General features: G+C 50.7%; 1 protein-coding gene across 1 annotated transcript in view; it reads left to right on the forward strand.

The window, feature by feature from the left end:
- Positions 1 to 4,804: 4,804 nt before the first annotated feature.
- LOC143427951 (headcase protein-like) overlaps positions 4,805 to 15,824 on the forward strand; it is a 57,264-nt gene continuing 46,244 nt past the window's right edge. The window contains exon 1 of the mRNA XM_076902482.1: positions 4,805 to 5,630. Coding sequence (XP_076758597.1) covers positions 4,870 to 5,630 — 761 coding nt within the window. The 5' untranslated portion in view covers positions 4,805 to 4,869. The remainder of the gene's footprint in view (positions 5,631 to 15,824) is intronic.

A 15,824-nucleotide genomic window follows, 5' to 3' on the forward strand; every position in this document is an offset into this window, starting at 1 on the left:
TAGAAACTTGACGAGCGCATACAACCACGATCGTCGAGGAAGAGAACGAACGTGCAACGAGCATGCGCAGCCTGAAACCGAAAGTGCACGCCCACCCCGGGCAATGCCGCCCCTGAACCTAGACCTACACCCCCGCTTTCCAGCACCCCACAGTCAACCCGGTGCCCTCAACCTTCAAAACTCCATCCACCGTACCGAACGCAACCGCCACCGCCGCCGCCACCCATTTCACCTACCGCCGCTCTACCAAACTACACCGAGACTTTTAATCTTTGGCTCGCCTCCTTGCAAATCTGAACGCGCTCCCATCTTTCGCGACTGTATCGTTTTCTCTACTCCTCGCTTCTATTCTCCCCTTGAAAGAACAGACGTCGACGCGGACGACTTTAATCGAGTTAAGAAGAAGAACGCAGCCGCGAGTCGTCGAGGGAAATTATCAATCCTCGCCCTTCCGGAAAAGGGCAGCGGAGCGGACACAATACCGGGCGGGGCCCGGTTCCTTTTCGGACAAAAGTAATCTCTCTTCCGGCCAATTGTCTTTGCCTCGGCTCGATCTCTACCCCTAACCCATTCTTCCCGGCTGGAATTTTTTAATCGCGCACCCTACCGTTTCTAGTAACGCGCCAATGAAACGGGATCAGTCCGTGTCCCTTTCAGTGACATCTGGTACACCCTGCATCCGAATCTAACACCCCCCCTCCCGGTCCCCCTGTCAGGAACGAGTCCTGTACCAGCTAAAGCCTCATTCACGGTCACCGTCCTAGAAACCCGAAACGATCAAAACAACTTTTTCATGCGGGGTCCTCTCGAGGACGCTGGATTATCCTTTTTCGCATGCCTCGACGTCCTGTTACAAGGGTGGTTCCTACCCTCTGGCTCACCCCACGCCGTTCGCGTAAAGCAATGGCAAAATTCAAAACCACCGACTGACCTGGATTCCCCCGTTATTCTATGCCCCGTGCAGCTCCTGCACAATATTTACACGGATTCGATTTAAACAGCGGGGATCCATTGTCGCGAACGAATCGAATTCGACTCCGATCCCATGCGAACAAACTCGAGTGCACGCCGCTCCAACGTTACGTTTTATTTATTGCCACGACCGGCTGTTCGTCACGTGAGAATCGTAAAATATGAAACGAGATAATGAAAAAGCAAGAAATGGCGTGCCGTGAAATGGCTTTGTTGCCACTTTAAAAAGTTTAAAGTGATCTCTTTTGCGCGTCGAATTACTGTTAAACCAAAGCGACCGAGAGAGGAAAAGAGCAGGGAATGATCTCTCGCATCCCGATCTCATGAAGAATGCTTGACGTTATTTTGATCAACACGCGTTATTTATGGTTCACGTCGTTAGAGAATTGGGAGTCTCACGTTTCGTAACAGCTTTACGATCGCCGATGAAATTATGCAACGTAATCTAATACGTATCTCGTTTCGTTGGCGTCCCAGGAGCCGGCTCGCCGCGTGCTTTTCGCTCGTACGAGCACGCACTCCAAACTGACAGCCGGGCAAAATCGAGTCTTCGCGATGCGTACCCCGATAGAGGGTGGTTCTCTATTTCGTCGTGACGCCGATGCCCGTGGGACTCTATCGACGAAATCGGGGGACGGGGGTCACGATTCCTCGATGCTCGTTAATATTTAATCGATATCAGAAACTTTCGCTCGCGGTGACGATTGTACATCGGTGTATCGTCGATCGCGCATTGGTGCGTCGTTCGCGATATGCACGCATACGCAAACACGCGTATTGAGCGATAAACATTCGCAGCCATTAGCATTTTCGATAACCATTCGCTTCTCCTCTTTTTTTGTTTTTCGTCGTGATGGATCGTTCGTTCGTTTGTACGTATCTTTTTGTAGGGCACGCGATAATGTCGATAAGAAGGAACGGGCGTAAAACTCGATAATATATGTATATATATATATATATATATATATATATATATATATATATATATATATATATATATATATATATATATATAGGGAATGCAGAGTTTATTTTTATCAATCAACGATTCCTTATTTCGCGCACCACCGAGAGAAACCTTTGGCACTAATGACCTTCGCTGCAGATACACGGAACGCGTACGATAAGAGACAAGCGAAGCGCACTTGTTTGTTATAACAATATATCTACGCGTTGTTTGTGCGATTTGCTTGTCAAGAATTCGATAAGTGGCCGCGAAAGAGAAACGGAGAAAGCCAGGGTAGATCGAGCGCGAACGAAACAGATATGAGAGCCTGGATTTATTTATCAATAAACTCATTCACGATATTTTCAGATCGCAAACGGCACGAAAGTAAACATAATGCTGTTTTCGTCCGTCTCGTGTCTAGAGGAGGCTACTTTCGTTACACATACGTAGACGTATATGATAATCGTTCCAAAGTGGCCGCAAAAAATACGAACATCAAAGCATGTACTCACGTCATCGCGGTGCTCGTCGTGGCAAGATCCAGAATAGTCGATTCGATTCTAAATAAATCGCATCAAGAGGACTCGGCGTTTTTCGAAAGGTCGGAATGCTGTCATTGGGGAAGAACGATGCTGAAAATAAAAATCAAATATCAAATATGTTATACGTTGAATTTTATGTTATATATATATATACGTCAAAGCGACCGCGACCTTGGTTAAATTTAATGGTGGCTGAACTAACCTCTGAGTGTCCATATCGTCGACGGGATGGTTTCTTGCAGATTTTTATTCTCGAGGCACTCGCGCACGCACACGCACACGTCCGAGTAAGATTTACATTGAAAAGAAACTAACGATCGCGTCGCAACCGAACATTTTACGCGTAACCACCGAAATTGATGTCAAGTACGGTAATAAGACGCGCGAACGACGTTGAAAAGATCACACCGCGAAAACACACGAACGCATTGTATCGCGGCTCGCGTCGCAAAAACATCCGTCGTACATACCTTCCTTCCTGGTATTTCGACGACGTAATATATCCAAGGGCCAGCGACGCAAATATTTACATCTCGAAACACAAAGTCGTTTCATACACCGAAAAACCCTCGAAGCAAAAGTACACATGACAGGAGCCACATTCGAGAAAAAGGGACTACGTACAACGAACGACCGATGTATACGCATTGTTGCCGGTGCAGCTTGTTTACCGACCACAGGAACGCGCGATACGTAACGCATCGAGACAAGTGATGCTTAATTTCCGAACGCCTCGAAACTTAAGAACGAAATGTTCGTGGAATCGATAGAAGTATACCGGAATGCGTCGCGTGTGTCGAAGATTAAAGGTAACCGGATAGCAGAATTCGGTGGCATTCCTATCGCTCGTATTAATTCGATACGCGATCGTCGAACGTTTCCTTTTTACACGATTCGTCTATAAGCAGTTTACCGTAGGCAACGAGATCCGAATTCGGTAGAAGTGAATTTTCAATTTAAAGAACATTATCTCGTTACGTATTTCTGCGTAAATTCGAGAGATACGTCGAATGGTGTAGTGTAAATATACGTACGTAGATACGTGCGCGCACACGCGTATCGAGGATTATTCGCAGAGCTCCTCGCCGGCTTCGAAAAGTAAATCGCGCGCTGGTGTATGCAGCGTGAACCACGAGTGCGAGGGAGAGAGGCTCACTGGCGCGAGAAGAATGGAAACATAGAGCGGTAACGTGCGCCCGCGGGAGGGACGACAACGGCGCGCATCGATTGGCGCGCTAGCCGTGACCCCCACCATGTTGCTTTCGCTTTCACCCAATGGGGCCTCACTTTCGCGCTCGCCCGCGCGCCGAGCCACGGCAGCCGGCACGCTGTCCTCGCCGGTGCTCAGTGACTGGTGCACCCTACGTGCGAGCAAGTGTTTTTCGTCGTGGACTCTCCGTGTAGCGCGAGAGAAAAATAAAAGAGAAGGAACCGGAGCCTCGGTGTGCGCTGTGTAAGCTCGGAATCGTTCTCCTCCTCTCTCTCTCTCTCTCTCTCTCTCTCTCTCTCTCTCGTTTCAATTGTGCACAAGCGAACGGGCTACGCGTTACGAGACTTGGATCGAAAATTGCGTTCCACGCTGCGCGCGCTCTGCGCCGGTGACCCTGACATTCGACGGACGAGAACAACTCGACCCATTCGTCCGATCGTGTCGGTCAGTCGGAGATTAAATCTCCTCGCTCTTCTTCGTAACGTTTCCTCCGTTCGACACCGAGTATCCGAAACCTTCGTCGTTTTCGCACGCGTTCGTTCGTCCAGAGACTTTGCCGAAACTACCGCGACGTGGCGTCGCGGAACCACGCTGACCTTGACTTTGGTGCACGATATAGATCAACGCCGTGGAGCAAGGAAGATCGTTTCGTTACCGAGTCGCGACGATCTTCCGATGTGATTCCGAGCATTAACGAGATTCTGTCGCGCGTACAGTGCAGTCTCTCTCGTCCATTCTCCCGCGGTTCACGCGTAGAAACGAAACGAACGGTGTCATCGAACTTTTATCTGGGGTCGCAGCGGCATTTCTCATCGGGTGCACACACGTCACTTGACGCTGTCGTTGAATGGGTGCTCGTGGAACGGCAGAACCGAGACGCGGGAATTGCAGAATGTGAAGATGAAAGAATAGAAGAATAAACGTGCGCGCGAACGAGCGTGTCGTGTGTAACGAAGCCAGTTTCGATTGCTCGATCCTCCAGAGAACCGCGTCGTTTACCTAGTTTTGGTAACGACTAGTGATTGCTGCCGGTGAACGGATCGCAAGCGGGTGTCGGAAAGAGAAGAGAGAAGAGAAGAGGAGAGAAAAGAAAAGAAAAGAAGAGAAGGTAAACTAAGCCAAGAGAAGAGAAGAGAAGAGAAGAGAAGAGAAGGGAAGAAAGGACGGGTTGGACGTTGATTCTGGAGAAGGAAGCCATGGCACCACGGCGTCACGCGAACGGCCACGCTGGTGTACTGATGGAGAACGGCGGAGGAGGACCCGGTGGCGGTGGTATCAACGACACGATGGAGAATAACCTACTGATACAGAATCAGACGACCCGTTGCTGTACGCCGACCGGTGAGTGTCTCCGTGGCGACACTTTAATCCGTTTGAACGCTCTACACGACGCGGTCAAAGTGACGTGCAACAACGAGAGCTGCCCGATCGGGCAGTTCATGCATCGCGAGTGCTTCGACGCCTGGGAGCAAACGGTGCTCACCTATCTGAAGAGCTGCGGACGCGCTCGTAGCTGGTCCGAGAGGCAACGCCATCAGAATCTCTGGACGAAAAAGGGTTACGATCTCGCGTTTAAAGCGTGCGGCTGCCGGTGCGGCCGCGGACACTTGAAGAAAGACCTCGACTGGATGCCACCGGGATCGGGGAACGCGACCGGCAACCGGCAGGACGAGAACGAGGCGAAGAAAAAGAAACGGCGTAATCGGCAAAACACCAGGCCTTCGTTGGCCGTTTCTGCCGGACCCCCGGGCCACGGGAATCACATTTCGACGAACGGTCGCGGTACCACCGAGGTACAGTTGATCGAGTCCGGCCGTGGAAGGGCTGGTTCGCTCTCCTCCAGCACCGGTTCCAGTTCACCACCGGCGACCAGCGAACCCAGCGTCAGCCCTCTTCATCAACCGCAGGCCATTATGAAGAAGAAGAGCAAGGTTGATTTCTTCAGCGATCGAGCTCGGTAAGTTTTTTACCCCCCGCTCCACCTCTTTATATGTACGTCATTTTTCGATTATTCAACTGTAAATGCGTAATAAAAGTCTGATGAACATTCATTCGAATGACAAAAAAAAAAAAAAGACGAGGAATATCGACTCCAGAAACTAGAACGCGCGAAACGTTCTCGATACGTTTGCACTAGCGTGCGTGTATTCTACACACACGTGTTCCTTCACGAACACTAAAGTTTACGGATGAATTAAGCCGGTAATACGAGCCGCGCTCCCTTCCTTAAAAAACCGGCCGAAGATCTAAATCGTAGGTAGTCGACACCACTTTTTCTTGCCTTTTTTTCCCTCCGGCTAGTCTTTCTCTTTATATCGCTGCCGGTTGAAAAAACATCCTAAACAAGGTGTCAGGTTTTTTTCAATCGTTATCTTCCGATACCCATCGGTGTCTGGAAGCCGTAAGAAATGTGATACAAGTGTAAAATATCAAAAGAACCGCATACTTATTTCGAAATAACCAGGTTGTGCTTTTATGAATTAAAGCGTGCCTCGAACTCCGCGTAACGATAAGATATCGTAGCGAAAGGTAGACAGAGAAAAAAGGTCCAATTTTCGTTCACGCATCGCGCTGAACGTAACGGACGAACGAACGTGTGGGGGGCCTCTGTTTCCTGGGATGCGTGGGTCGTTATATTATAGATGTCTTTTAGAGCTCTTCGAAGCAGAGAGAGAGAGAGAGAGAGAGAGAGAGAGAGAGAGAGAGAGAGAGAGAGACGATTACGAGGATACCCCACCCATAGTACGCACGCTGGGTTGTATCCTATATTTAGATCCAGTCTCGGAACCTGTCCTATTTCTGTTTATTTTCCACCAGGTTCGATGGGCAACCCTCGCTAAAATCTTTTCTCGCTAAATACGTTTATCGATCCTTCCTTCGATCTTAGCGACTCGATAAACCCTTTACCCTCGTCGCGTGTACGAGAAAGACGGAAATTTGTCCGTCCAGTTTGTTCTATCGCGGTCGAAGGAAGAGGCTCGACCTGGAGCCGAAATGCACCGAAATGGGCGAGCTCGAGCTGGAGTCTTCCGATCGTTGGTATCCCGATCTTGTTGCGCGCGGTATCGCGAACAAGCGCCACGGAAACGTGTTGGTCGCGATTGGATAAAGCAACGAGGATGGTGAGAAGAGTAAGGAAGAGAAGAGTAGCGAAGAAAGAACGCGGGCGAAGAGAGGATCGAGGAGCGTGGAGAGAGAAGAGGGTGCTCGTAGCCTTGACCGTGGCCACCTCCTCCTCAGGGCCAGCGAACGAGGAGAAGAGAGCTTGACGCTCTAACAGCCTCCAAGGCCAACTGCGTGGAATCACGCCATCGCGATGCATTTAAACGGGCCGAACGCCGGGAATGTTGTTAAAAAGCCCTCCTCCGAAAGGAAAAAAGCCCACCGCGAGTTGTTTGCTCTCCTCGAACTCGACGCTCCATTGTTTCGCGCGCACAAGAATATACCATTTAGATATCTCGTCTACCTCCGAGTCTACCCACCCGAGGTGGTTTCCTACCTTTCCTTTCTAATTCTCAATTTTTATTTTTCTTCGTACCCTTGTTACGAATGTAAGGTAAGGGGGTGCCTCGGCGGGGCATTGGAAGGAACGGCGAAGAAGGAGGGTTGTATCTTAAATATCGAATTACAAATTTTGAATGCGTGTTCCTCCACGCGGAGAAAGCATCGGAGCGGAAGAAGGGGCGTGTTTCGGGTTTCCTCTATTTTGGCTGTTCCTCCTCGTTGATATTTCGCCGACGACATTCTTCGACGGAAACGATTCGAATTTATGCCGGTCCTGATTTTCTTTTCATCCAGACCGGTCCGCGATCAACCCCCTCGCGTTACACCACGCATATAAAGACATTTTGGCGCCGCAACGCGACCTATAAATCCCGGTTTCGCTGAAGTGCGACGGCCCGAGGGGGTTCTGTCCTCCCCCATCGCGTTACTCGCGTTTTAACCAAAAATAAATTACAACCGAGAGGCAGTACCGAGAACAGTGTTCCGCCCTGCTGTTTCTCCTCTCGTCGCCGTTCTTTCCGTCGCCCCCGTCGTTCCACATTTGTATCGAATTATTCGACGCACGAGGGGTAGAAACGCGCGCGACTCCTTATTTCCCTCGCGTTTTACGATCTCATTAGGCCGTTCGCGAGAGCCAGCTCACGTTCTACATGCGCACACGTACGCATTTGTCAAGCCAGAACTTTGATGTTTTATGGCCGCCTACGAATTATCGCTTTGAGGGATCGAGAGCACGGATGCCTCGGCGAAGGTTCAAAGGGACCACAGCCTGGACGAACGAGTGGATCGTTGGGGAGGAATACGTGTTGCGGTAAATACGGGGATGCACGAGCCTAATGGGAATCAATCTCCCGAGCTGAAAATCGTGGTTCGCGCTACTACCCTACCGGTAATTAAAACCCGACAAACGCCAACCCCGGGACACGGTGCCCATGGATTCGTGATATTTTTCGATCTCGATATTTCGAATAACGGTGTAAGGCATCTGGATAGTGGACGCGGAACGCGATGGATGAATTATTGAATTTCCTGCGAACCGGTCAAATTCCTACCGTGTTTCCCAGTTTAATTCGGAGTTCACCCGGGCTATATTGTAGATACAGAGAGATAGGGGATCGTTTCGGGTAAAATTTCTCGAATTCTTTCCCAACGTGTTTCCCAACCGGGATCGAGACGGCCGCGCGTAGCGTTGTCAGCCGCACCTGCGAATTCCTCGTTCGACGTACTAAGGTTGCACGGTTCTTCGAGATCGCCGAGCGCGTCTACGTTTACCAGATAACGATAACGTATATCTCGGGGTCTGGAAGCTTGAGTTCGCGGCTGCGTCAGGTAAATGAAAATCGCGTAAAAGAAAGGGTTGCTTCGGCGAACAACTCTCGATGGGCAACTGCACGCGGGAGAAGGTTCGCCGAAATCGAAGCGAAACGAATAGCGAATGCTTAATCGAGTAATGCCGAGTCGAAATGTCAGGGATATCGCGCGCGCGCAATGAATCACCGGAAACGAAACCGAAAGTTGTTTTTCTACCTGCGAAATATACATGTGCATACTTAACATTGCGCCGATCTTTCGGGGTCTGCCGTAGAGACAAGCAATTATTCATCGTCCGATGGAAGCTCGGTCCTCTCTGTCGCGTATTTCCGCGATGCTCGTTACGCGGAATCACGATGTAATAGCGGGAATAAATCGAAGGAAAAGGTATCCGAGAGAGGAAGGACCGAGTTCATGGATTGACCCTGAACCTCGACCCTTCGGGCCGACGGACCGCCCCAAGGATATCTTAAAGAAGACGGGGCAAGATGCTCGGCCGGCGTTCCCGCTTTTTCGATCCTCCCACGGATGGACGCGCGACCCAGAGCCACGTGTCCCGCTCTCCTACCGAATAAAAGTCGTTCTTAATTAAATTCCCACCGGGTAGGGGTGTGTACATTTCCGAACCTCACCCTATCGGCTCAAATCGGAGAGAATTTTCGCGCTATTATCGAGCAACCCCTCTCTCCCTCTTTCTCTCTCTCTCTCTCTCTATGCGTGGGATTCGACGAGGGTTGCTTCTACTTATTAAAAAAACCAGACTATGCCCAATGTTCCGCCGCCTCCCTCCTCCTCTGTTCTTCTACGCGGGTATGTAATTTCAACGGGTGCTAGTTAAGGCTTACGGTTTTTCTCGAGCGAAACGCGCGGTTATATCGCCGCGGTGAAAGCGGGAAAGTTTATAAAGGGATTAAAGTTTATTATATCTTGCGGTGGGTAAAAGGGGCACGGCGGGGCTCCGCGAACTTAAAACTTCCATCCTCGTTCTCCTTTCATTCCCCTCCCCGTTCTGTTGTGCTCGTCGTTCGTGGTATATGTATCGCGGTTAATAACGACAGGGCGACTTTATTATCGACGCATTTTTTAACCAGCCAATTTAGACCGGTTTTCTTTTCCCCCTCCAAGCGGTTCAAGTTGAACGCACGGCGATTGCGACGTCGAAGACAAATACTCGCATCGTTCGTCTCGATGATCGACAAGCGAAACCGTTGATCATGTTCGATCCAAGACTTTCACCGTGGTGGAGGAGATCGTTGGCCATTTTTGTTGCTTCGAAAATGTATGTAACTCGCGTTGGTTCGCGAATGCAGTATGGCGCGACGGATCCATGACGAGGTGTTTTGTCAAATTCATGCAAATGCGTCGGATCGTACAAGGCCGAGCTCTTGCAACCTCGTTGAATAATATTCATTAGCGTCGGCAGTTGTTGGCGTCGTTTTTGCTCGCCGCTTACGATAGAGGCATGCCTTAAGGTGGGTCGAGGCGGAGAAACGATAAATACGGTCGGATCGAGCTGCATCGATACGTAATCCCGTGTTTTATTGGAAAATATGTGTTTATCTGGTTGGCGCCAAACGTAGCGCGGGAACCGGTCGAACCGGTTCCGTTGCTGGCCAGTTTCGGGAATCGGAAACAAACGTCGACCGATATAGAAATCTCGCGACGATTGTAAGTTTTATCATAGAGGAGACGCGTTAATCTCGCGCGATCCGACACTTTATATACAGAAGAGGCGCCTTATCCGTGGTTGGTCGCGATAACTAACCGCTGTACAACTTCGCGTCTACCTTAATCGCGCGTAACCTTGCTTTTATTTACGCCTCGCGTTTCGTCCTTATCCCGGGGCTAAGCGCGCGCGCGCGAAGAGAAGGGAACCAGATAGATCCGGTATCTCGTTTTATCGTCAATGAAACGTGCACGGCTGGGACAGTGCAAATATTATTGCCACTCGTTTTGTAAACGATCGAGCCGTTAAAGATTGGAGCCGACATTGACCTACAGGGCACGTGTTTCGCAGCGACGGATCGTCGCGCGTTGCATAATTGACATCGGTATGAAAAAAACGTCGCGTGGGCGGACACGAGTCAGCAGCGAGTCGCTAGCGAATCGCGAGTAAAGGATGCAAAACAGACGTGGAATAGAGCTCGTCGGAGAGCGGTCCAGAGGATTTCGCGCGATTCGACGAGGTCTCCGGAGAGTGCTCGGGCCCTTTAAATCTCTCCGCCACTCGCCGGCCCTCTTTCTGGACGTGTTCGCACGCGAGAGAGATATCCAGCCATTGTATTAGTTCGCAGAGGCGGAGGAGACGAGTCTAGGAATATTCTAACAGTGTCAGAAGAGAACAATGTCGCGGTTATAAATGAATAATGCGGCTGTCTACCCTGGATAACAGAGCTCACCGGTACGTGGCGTAGCAGACGCGACAGCGTGCGGGGTTTAACTCCGGAGGACGCATCAAAGATTTCGCGAACGGTGCATTAATTAAATCGGCGAGCACCAACCCTCGTTAAGAATGATATTACGAATCCGTCCATATGGTACGAGTAAGGTAAAGATTTCCGGTGTCACCCTCCCTTAGGAACCACTTTTCACTGTCGCTCGGTTTCGGCTGAATCTGAATATAGAGTCTTCAGTCTTCTCTCTATTCACTCCACCGTTTCGCTGGTACAGCTACTTTTCCTTCGCGATTTCTTCTTTTCTCCTCGAGACAAAGAGGACGGAGGGCGCGTAAGGTAGAAGCCAGGCAGGCAACACTGGCTAGGAAGAGAAAAAGGAGTTACTCCCGCAGGAACAAAGAGACCTCCGGGTGGTTCGTTCGTGTTTTACGTATACCTTGAAGTCGGTGCACTGCGAATCCTTATTTACGCGATCCCGTTATCTTCTCCTTTCCCCTCTTTCTCGCTCTTGTTTCGCCCAAGTGGCGGAAGCTGGCTCAGCGTCGCAAAAAAAGGAACGCACAAAGAACCGGTGAATGTGGAGGGAATTTTTGTTTCTTCTCGTCGGGGTTATTTCTTTCACCGGCAACATTGTTGCGCGGCCCGTGTATCCGCGCGTAGTCGACTGTAAATTATTACGGGACCGAGGGTGGTTTACTGCTAATTGGTTTGTTAACGTCGCGTTTACCTCTCCCGAAACGCCGCACCTTCTTTCTCCGACCAGACAAAAGAAGAGAGACCGAGTATAATGTAATGTGTCTGTCGCGAATATACCCGTTCGCTCGCCGGTCTCTTCGCGTCCGTTTACATCGAGAGAGGTCGGGGGATTCGTCGAGATTTTTCTCTACCGAAAATACCTGTTGGAAATTAGCTGGAACGGGTGGAACAGCAGTACGCTTTAGAATGCAAAATTCGTTTCGCATTGGTTACTTACGTAACGCGATTATGTACGAGAGAGAGACCGCGAAACGCAGGTCATTACGAAACCGATCGACCGCGTCGACTCCGCGGCGCCTAAGTGGATTTCGACAGCTTCTGCCTGGCCCCTGCTCGACCGGCATACCACCGCGCAGGAGGAATTTTTTAATTAGAGGCGACGAACAAAGGTTACCACCGCTCTGTTGTTCGGAGTGCTCGGTGCTGTAATAGCCGCGCGCCCTTTCGACGGTTTACAACGGCCGGGAATCCGTGTCGCTGGAATCCACGCGATCCTCGAATAGAGAGCCCCGAGTAGCCAGAAAAATGAATACTGGATAGGAATCGTTACGATAGACCAGGGAGTCACGGGAGCCACCCGCTAAGTTTGCTGCCACTTTCTGAAACTCTGCCCGCCTTTGGAGCATGTCGGACGCATAATCCGGGGATTCGTAGCTCGGCTAGCGGCGCGTATAACTGCGTACGAGCAAACTCGGAGCGGATTAACCGGTGGTGGACGAGTTTTCAGGTAATCCTCTGCCGGTTCTCACCGAGCCGTGCATTCGTTCGGGATTGGTCCGTTATCGCAACGGGGATAAGTCCGGTAGAAGGAGAACCTTACACGGGGCTCGGTTCTTCCTCTCTGACACGCGGCCAGACTCCATTTCGGTTTATTGGACACCGGGATTCGTGCCAGCGGCCGTGCTCGCGTATCCCAAGTTTCCCTTTCGGACGAACGCCAAGCGCCGCGTGGACCAACTTTCGGAGAACCGACGCGACGCGACGCGACGCGTCGCGCCTCTGCAAACTCGACGGTTCGTTATCGCGCGGAGGATACGCTCGCGAATCTCGTTTTATTGCTTTGATAAGCGGCAATTCTTATCCGACCATTTCTCTTCTCTCTTCTCGCGTTCTCCTCGTATTCATATCGAAACCTTCCGATGGACTCGGATTCGTGGAGGCTGTCGGGAACGCGTCAAGAGAACAAACTAAAAGTTCGACGCCTCCAGTCGCGAGTTTACCCAGTCATTTAGGCTCGTTCGCACCTGATCGCTTCTCTAAGCAATGTCGTCGGTGTAATCTGTTCGTTTCGTGGAAGGGTGGACTCGTCTTCGTTTCCATCCAGCCCTTCTTCGAACTCGGGAAATCCCGGGTAAGTGGTTGCGCCGTTTCGAGAACCGGCGGAGAACTTTGTTATTGTTCGATCTCACGCGAACTGCGCGTAGAAAGCTATGCGGTCTTTCCAATTTAAAATAGCGTGATTGAAATTTGTTTGCTCGGCTAATATTATGCCAGATCCTTATCGTCTACAGCGACGGAGAGTTGTTGTTTTCACGACTTGTCGCCGTTTCATAAAATTGCTCGCGCGCTATTCAACCGACCTTTTATCCGTCTCTCTCGCACTTTACTCCCGACGAATGCGTGCGTGCGTGCGTATCCTTGCTCTCTATTCCGACTTTTAATTAATAGCTCGGCGCTCGGGTCGACAACGATAACGTGCAATTAAATCGGGCAACTCGCGGTCGCACACGATCGAGTCAGCTCCCGACGATGATCGTGATTTTCAATTCGGCGCACGAACCGATCGTATCGCGATCGTTATCCTCTCGTCGCTCGCGAAAGTCGCCCTTTTTTTTTTATTCCTCGCGCCTTGCCATTCCCCGCGCATACTTACGCCGCCTGTTGAGAACCGGACTCCCTCGACGCCTTTCTACTAATTCCTGCTCGTCTCCGCTCCTCTCGAAATAGTTGACACTTTCACCTACGCTCGAATCTCCGCGTCTCCTAATTGAACGCGCAAACATACTTGGTTGTTAGCGATTACGCTATCGTTGGGAAGAATCAAGTTCACGGCGTTAAGAAGAGGCAAACAGATCTATCGACGAGCCGATGTTTAAACATCCAACGCCTTATCTTTTCGCGACCTTCTCCGATTGCATTCGGATCGAGGATTCGCGATCATCAGCTGTTAACGATTAGAGTTTGTGCGAGACGCGTTCGCACGGTAGGAAGGTGAAGGGACGAAAATCGGACCGGTTTAGTTATTCGAGTTTGGTTAGCTCGAGAATGGGCACCTCTGGGCGAAACCGGACGGTGGTGGTCATTGTGTCTCGAGTTGCCTCGAGAGAGCCAGCTTTCCATTATCGTCGTTCGACTCATTAGCGGACACTTGTGAGTTACTTTAGGAGAAGTCTCGGCAAATCGTTGGTCGGTGGAAATTGCAGCGGGCAGCTGCTCGCGCAGCCTCCTTTCGTACGATCCCCACGTTCTTCCTAAGTAATTCGTGAAGCGAATCCCCGAGCTCTCATCCTTGGTGCTCCAAGGACACGGGTGACATTGTCATTCCGTAGCCTCTCGCGACACAGCCAGTCGATAGAGAGAAAGAAGAACCCTTTCGTTACCAAAGTAGCTGTCGGAAAAAACGTTGAACGCGATACCGCGACAACGCTCTCTATTATTGCCGTGGAGGCAACGTCGCGGAGGAAAGGGTCGCGTGGTATTCCTCTGGTTATCAGGGCGGCTTGCGGACCGATTATCGGAGCAGTTATCTACTCGCGCGCAGCTCGATTCCCAATGCAAACCGTGGGCAACGTTTATCTGGCGTCGTGGCGAGCGCGTTCCACCGTGATTCCTCTTTTGTTCATCGCGCGCGTTGCGTAAGAGAGATACGCCGTTGGTGGCTGGCTGGTCACGCCCGGAGAGGAACTGTTTTTAGCCCGTATCTGTTTTTCTCGCCGCGTTAATCGCCACGCGAGTTTGTGTCATCGAGCGCGCAGAAACGAAAAAGGACATCCGAGGTCGCCTCGGTAGATTCGTTATCGCGGTGGATAACCGCGCATAAATGCATCCAGTAGAAAAAAACATGGTCTTTCGAGGGACTGGAGGCGCCAGAGGAACGCGAACCTGTGCAAACAAATCGTTTATCGGTTTATACGTATACGCGCGCACGTGTTTGAGTTTGTCGGATAAGTTAGGGGCCTAATTCGGAGCGCGATATATACCCCAGGCGTGTCGCTCCTTTCCCGTTTCGACGCTCTCGAGCCGGGCATCGTGGCGCCAAATGGGACACGCGATAGCCAAATAGACCGATTAACATTCCAAGGATGGGTCCCGCCTGGCCATGAAAACCTTAACAAGTTGCAGCCCGGATGCGTGTCGCGCTCGCGGCGACCTTCCGACTCGTGAATCATTTTCCCAGCAGACGCACGCGTACGCCTCTCTCCTTTCCTTCGGCCCTGGAAACTCGCTCCATTTCAACTGCACCAATTTTTTTCCCACCCCCATTAACCAACCATCCGTCGTTCGTGCTGCGCGCTGCAAACGGATCGTCGATTGCGAAACACTTCCGAGAAATAGAAACCGAGAATACGAATATCGCGTACGGTGTCCAGTTGCAAAAACTGATTCATTCGCGAATAACAGCCAGTAACACGACTCGCGTTACGAGATCGTCGCGGAGATGGTGTGTCGGTCAAAGGGTTCTTCTCTACTCGAGGTTTTATTAATTATTATGTCCGTCTCTCTCTCTCGTACCGGAAGTTTACGATATTTTCCCGGCGATCGATTAGAATTTCAAATAGGCGCGAATCGATTCCGCGGTAACGGCGAAGCTCAAGAATGAACTATAAATAGGATCGTATCGGCGACGGTTTTCCTGTCAGATAGCCAGCCAATTAAGAGAGAGAAACGATACGCGAACGCTGCGTACGATAATGACGATAGGCGCGCTTGTTTTTCACGCTTCCGCCAAGAACGCATCGGTTGTTGACGAAACAGCGTCGATAATAAACGCGGTTCGTTCTCACGGATCGATATTCGATTCGGAAGTGACATTGGTTAGATAATCGTTTTCTCGTTCCTCGGGAACTCTAGAGAGGAGACTGGTGGTAGCTCCGAATTGGACGTGGCCGTTTTCGCGATAATATGCACAGCCGGGTTGTCTGGAAACCGGTTCCATGCCGGAATAAATTCAACCACGAAACGAT

The sequence above is a fragment of the Xylocopa sonorina genome, chromosome 10 (assembly GCF_050948175.1).
Source record: "Xylocopa sonorina isolate GNS202 chromosome 10, iyXylSono1_principal, whole genome shotgun sequence".
Taxonomy (NCBI): domain Eukaryota; kingdom Metazoa; phylum Arthropoda; class Insecta; order Hymenoptera; family Apidae; genus Xylocopa; species Xylocopa sonorina.